General features: G+C 42.5%; 1 protein-coding gene across 1 annotated transcript in view; it reads right to left on the bottom strand.

Moving 5' to 3' along the window:
* The window catches only part of LOC106876787 (zinc finger protein 236), a 67,513-nt gene that overhangs the window by 1,922 nt on the left and 60,562 nt on the right, over window positions 1–5,029 (bottom strand). Inside the window, exon 21 of the mRNA XM_052967663.1 lies at window positions 2,575–3,917. Coding sequence (XP_052823623.1) covers window positions 2,575–3,917 — 1,343 coding nt within the window. The remainder of the gene's footprint in view (window positions 1–2,574; window positions 3,918–5,029) is intronic.

The following is a 5,029-nucleotide window of genomic DNA, read 5'->3' as shown; positions in this document are numbered from 1 at the left end:
TGTGTGTGTGTGTGTTTGTGTGTGTATGTATGCGTGTGTATATGTTTGTGTGTCCGTGTTTGTCCCCCCAACATCGCTTGACAACCGATGCTGGTGTGTTTACGTCCCCGTAACTTAGCGGTTCGGCAAAAGAGACCGATAGAATAAGTACTAGGCTTACAACAAATAAGTCCTGGGGTCGATTTGCTCGACTAAAGGCGGTGCTCCAGCATGGCCGCAGTCAAATGACTGAAACAAGTAAAGAGTAAGAATATATGATGTCTTTTACTGATGTTAAAATACATGAAAGGCAAACAAAATGCAAATTAGCTGAGAGAGAAGCTAGACAACACTATCATCATTATCATTTAACATTCTCTTTCCCGTTGGTCACATGCGTTGGATGGAATCTGTTGATGCAGATTTTTTACAGTTGGATGCCCTTCTGGTAACCGACCTCACCTACTTTCAAGCAAGGTAATATTTTCATGGGAGATTGGAAAGAAAATATTGTTTACAACTATTGCGCAATATCAAGACAAGGAGACACTAACACACAAACACACATACACCATGCACATGCATGAAACACGGACTGTGACTGCAGAAAACATGGGGAAGCTTGAGAGAAATGAAGTTAGTATGCTTCGCTGGATGTGCAATGTCAGTGTGCATACACAACAGAGTATAAGTGTCTTGAGAGAAAAATTGGGCATAAGAGGCATCAGATGTGGTGTGTGAGAGAGAAGACTGTGCTGACGTGGCCATGTGAAGCATATGGATGAGGACAGCTGTGTAAAGAAGTGCTGACTTTTAACTGTGGAGGGAACCTATGGAAGAAGAAAGTAGACCCAGGAAGGCATGGAACACGGTGGTGAAACTTGATCTTCGGATGTTGGGTCTCATGGAGGTAATGACAAGTGATCGAAACTTTTGGCTATTTGCTGTGCTTGAGAAGACGTGTCAGGCTAAGTGAAATCACAGTCATTACCAGTGCCGGTAACATGTGAAAACTGCCAGTACACTCTGTGGAGAGGATGACAATTAGGAAGGGCATCTAGCCATAGAAACCAAGCCAAAACAGACTGGAGCCTGGTACAGCTCTCCAGTTAACCAGTTCCAGTCAAACTATGTAACCCATGCCAGCATGGTAAACAGATGCTAAATAATGATGATGATGATGATGATGATGATGATGATATATATATACACACACACACACACACACACACGACATGCTTCTTTCAGTTTCTTTCTACCAAATCCACTCACAAGGCTTTGGTCAGCCAGGGGCTATAGTAGAAGACACTTATGCAAAGTGACATGTAGTGGGACTGATCCGCATGATGGTATCCCCTCTCTCTCTTTCGGAGAGGCACAAGAACATACACACACACAGCAGTAACTTCCGCCTACCAAATTCAATCACAAGGCTTTGGCAGAAGACACTTGCCCAAGGTGCCACGCGGTGGGACTGAACCCAAAACCATGTAGCTGGGAAGCGAGCTTCCTAACCACACAGCCATGCCCGTGCCTACTAAAAAGTGTATATACATATGCGCAGCGCTATTCGTGTGGTAAGTTTTCTACGGCCAGATGCCCTTCCTGCCACCAACCCCCACCTGTTGCAAGTGAGGTAGTTTTTTTTCCCTCTCTCAAGTAAGCGTTCCCATGTCAGGAATCAAACCCGGGCCATCTGGGTGAAAGCCAGGAATCCTGGCTTTCTACATATATATTATACACACATACACACACACATAACATGCTTCTTTCAGTTTTTTTCTACCAGTGGGAGAAAAAAATAAAACTAAATACAGAAAGAACTAGGAAGAAATGATGAAACCAGATCTAGCCCCATTCCCTAAAATTGCTGGCCTTGTGTCAAAATTTGAAACAATTATTATAGAAAAAATTACCCAGGTTTTCAGTTACATGGATACTTTGCATTATGTTACTTTGTAATTGTTTACTATGTGGACTGATAGCCAAGTCCATAAGAGGTGCTTACTGTGATAGCTGCATGATTTTCTCAATCCATATTTTATACTACTCTTATTATGGAGAAGCATGGCTTAGTGATTAGGGGTATTTGGCTCACAGTTGTAAGGTTGTGAATTCAATACTAGACAGTGCATTGTGTCCTTTCACATTGCTCCAGTTCACTCAGCTGGCAAAAATGAGCAATACCTGTATTTCAAAGAACCAGCTTTGTCACATTCTGTGTCACACCGAATCTCCTGGAGAACTACATTAAGGGCACACTGGTCTATGAAGTGCTCAGCCATTTGCACATTAATTTCAAGAGTGGGCTGTTCTGTTGATTGGATCAACTGGAATTCTTGTCGTCATCTCCAGTGGAGTGCCAGCAGAGACTCTCTCTCTCTCTCTCTCTCTCTCTCTCTCTCTCTCTCTCTCTCTGTGTCTGTGTGTGTGTGTGAGAGAGAGAGAGAGAGATCACTTATTTTATGATCCCTGGAGGAAAAGTAAATTTTTCTCTAGCAAAATTTGAAAACAAAACACACAGAGATAATATTTTACTGCATTGACTGACTGAACACTTTGAGAGAGCATATATAAATAACTAAACCGTTATACCTGTGCATCTTCAGGTTCAGTCACAATGAAACCATGTTGAGTGCTTAATTCCACATCAGTTCCTCCATTCATCACAACAGCCGTCTGAGTAGTCTGCGCGGGAGCTGTCTCTGTAATTGCTTGGTTCTGAGTGACAGTGATAGCTGGCATTGGCTGCATGATGATAGAGTCTTGCATATTGACTGGATGAATCTGAATAGTGTTTGGCAATATCTGTGTTGATGTACCACTTGCAGTCGTGACAACATTTGAAGTTAGGTCTTGGTTAACAGAAGCCATGATGTTTTGTGTATTTGGTGTTTGTAGTTGTATCTGGGCTGGTGGACTGCTGACGAAGTTTGGAGCCAAAGTTAAATTGAGGCTGCCTTGTTGCAACTGTTGCAAAAGAGCATCGTCAATGTGGATAGTCTGAGACATCAAACTTGGATCGAGGCCCATAACCTGGATACTTTGTCCCAAGTTTCCAGACAACTGAAACTGGAAGCTTTCAAGACCTTGAAGAACGTGCGCTGCTAATGCAGTTTCAGAAAGTTGGTTGCCAGTAGTTTGTGCAGCTGGTGCTACAGCTCCGTTTCCTGTAGGAATAGTAATGTTGCTGACTAAATGCTCGTTACCAGCAACAGCCAGAGACACTGGAAGCAAATTGGTCTGGTTCTGGAGGAGTAACTGATCCAAGTTAACAATTTGTTGTGAACTTTCACTCGTTGAAGACGTATTTGTATCGACCAATCCTGTTTCTTTTGCTATGACCGAAACCACCTCATGTTGTTGTTGTTGTTGTGGTTGTGGTTGTGGTGGTGGTGGTGGTGGTGGTGGTGGTTGTTGTTGCTGTGATGGTGGTGGTGGTGGTGGTGGAGGCGGCGGAGGCGGCAATTGCTGTTGCAGTTGTTGTTGTTCTTGTTGTTGCTGCTGCAGCTGTTGTTGCTGTTGCTGTTGCACTTGTTGTTGCTGCAGTTGTTGTTGTTCTTCTTCTTGTTCTTGTTCTTGTAATTCCTGTTCACCTGTCTGAGGCTGAACAACTGAAAGCGTTGCCAGTTCTGAAGGGACGTTTGTTTTGAAGTTAATTTTGCGCTTCTTGGGAGTATCCGACTTCAGATGGGACGTCATGTGACTCTTACGGTGCCCAGATGTTCGGAATTGTTGATCACAATATGGACATTTGAAAGGCTTAGCACCAGTATGTAAACGCATGTGGACTTTCAGACTGCCCTTTGTAGAAAATGGTGATACACAAATGTGGCACTTGAACTGCTTCTCTCCTAAAATTAAAATACAAAAAAAAAGGATTAAATTATTTAAATACAATACAGAGGAAAAGAACAGTAACAAATAAAAATTTATTCCTCAAACTCATGAAAGCATTTAAAATTAGGCTTTCCTGGCACTTGTGCCGGTGGCACGTGTAAAGACATTTGAGCGAGATCGTTGCCAGTGCCGCTGGACTGGCTTCTGTGCAGGTGACACGTAAAATATACCATTTTGAGCGTGGTCGTTGCCAGTACCGCCTGACTGGCCTTCGTGCCAGTGACACGTAAAAGCACCCACTACACTCTCGGAGTGGTTGGCGTTAGGAAGGGCATCCAGCTGTAGAAACTCTGCCAAATCAGATTGGAGCCTGGTGTAGCCATCTGGTCCACCAGTCCTCAGTCAAATTGTCCAACCCATGCTAGCATGGAAAGCGGACGTTAAACGACGATGATGATGATGATGATGGTGATGATGTTGGAGAATGGTGAAGGGGTAAATATAAGGAAAGAACAAGGGTTGAGGTGTCATTAATAATAAATAGACAGAGGGAAGGTAGAGAAGAGTAGGTGGTGACTGTACAGATTGGAGATGGATGAGGGGTGAATGTTGCGGATAACAGACAAGGGTGGAAGAATGATTGATGATACATATGAGATGGAATTTTCAGTTTAACTCTTTAAACATTCAGATTACTTTGTCAAATGTAATGTTTATTTATTCGCATTTTTCAAAGTTAATTTAAATTATCTTAGAGTTTCGAGATTTCAAAGATGTGATTGCTTATTTTTAGAATGACATTGCAGGGTAGGTGTAAGAGGCTAAACCAGGCCAGTTTGAATATAAAATAGGTAGAATTTTGGGGCCTGATATGGTCAGTTTAACCCTTTAGCATTCAGATTATTCTGTCAAATGCAATGCTTATATATTAACATTATTTTGAATTATTCATGTATTACCTTGTGGCTTTCAGTTTTCAATGATGTGATTACTCTTTTACTTGTTTCAGTCATTTGACTGCGGCCATGCTGGAGAACCGCCTTTAGTCAAGCAAATCGACCCCAGGACTTATTCTTTGTAAGCCTAGTACTTATTCTATCGGTCTCTTTTTGCCGAACCGCTAAGTTACGGGGACATAAACACACCAGCATCGGTTGTCAAGTGATGGTGGGGGACAAACACAGACACACAAACACACATACATATATAT

This window comes from Octopus bimaculoides, chromosome 4 (assembly GCF_001194135.2).
Source record: "Octopus bimaculoides isolate UCB-OBI-ISO-001 chromosome 4, ASM119413v2, whole genome shotgun sequence".
NCBI lineage: Eukaryota > Metazoa > Mollusca > Cephalopoda > Octopoda > Octopodidae > Octopus > Octopus bimaculoides.
This window is presented reverse-complemented; position numbering and strand designations above follow the sequence as displayed.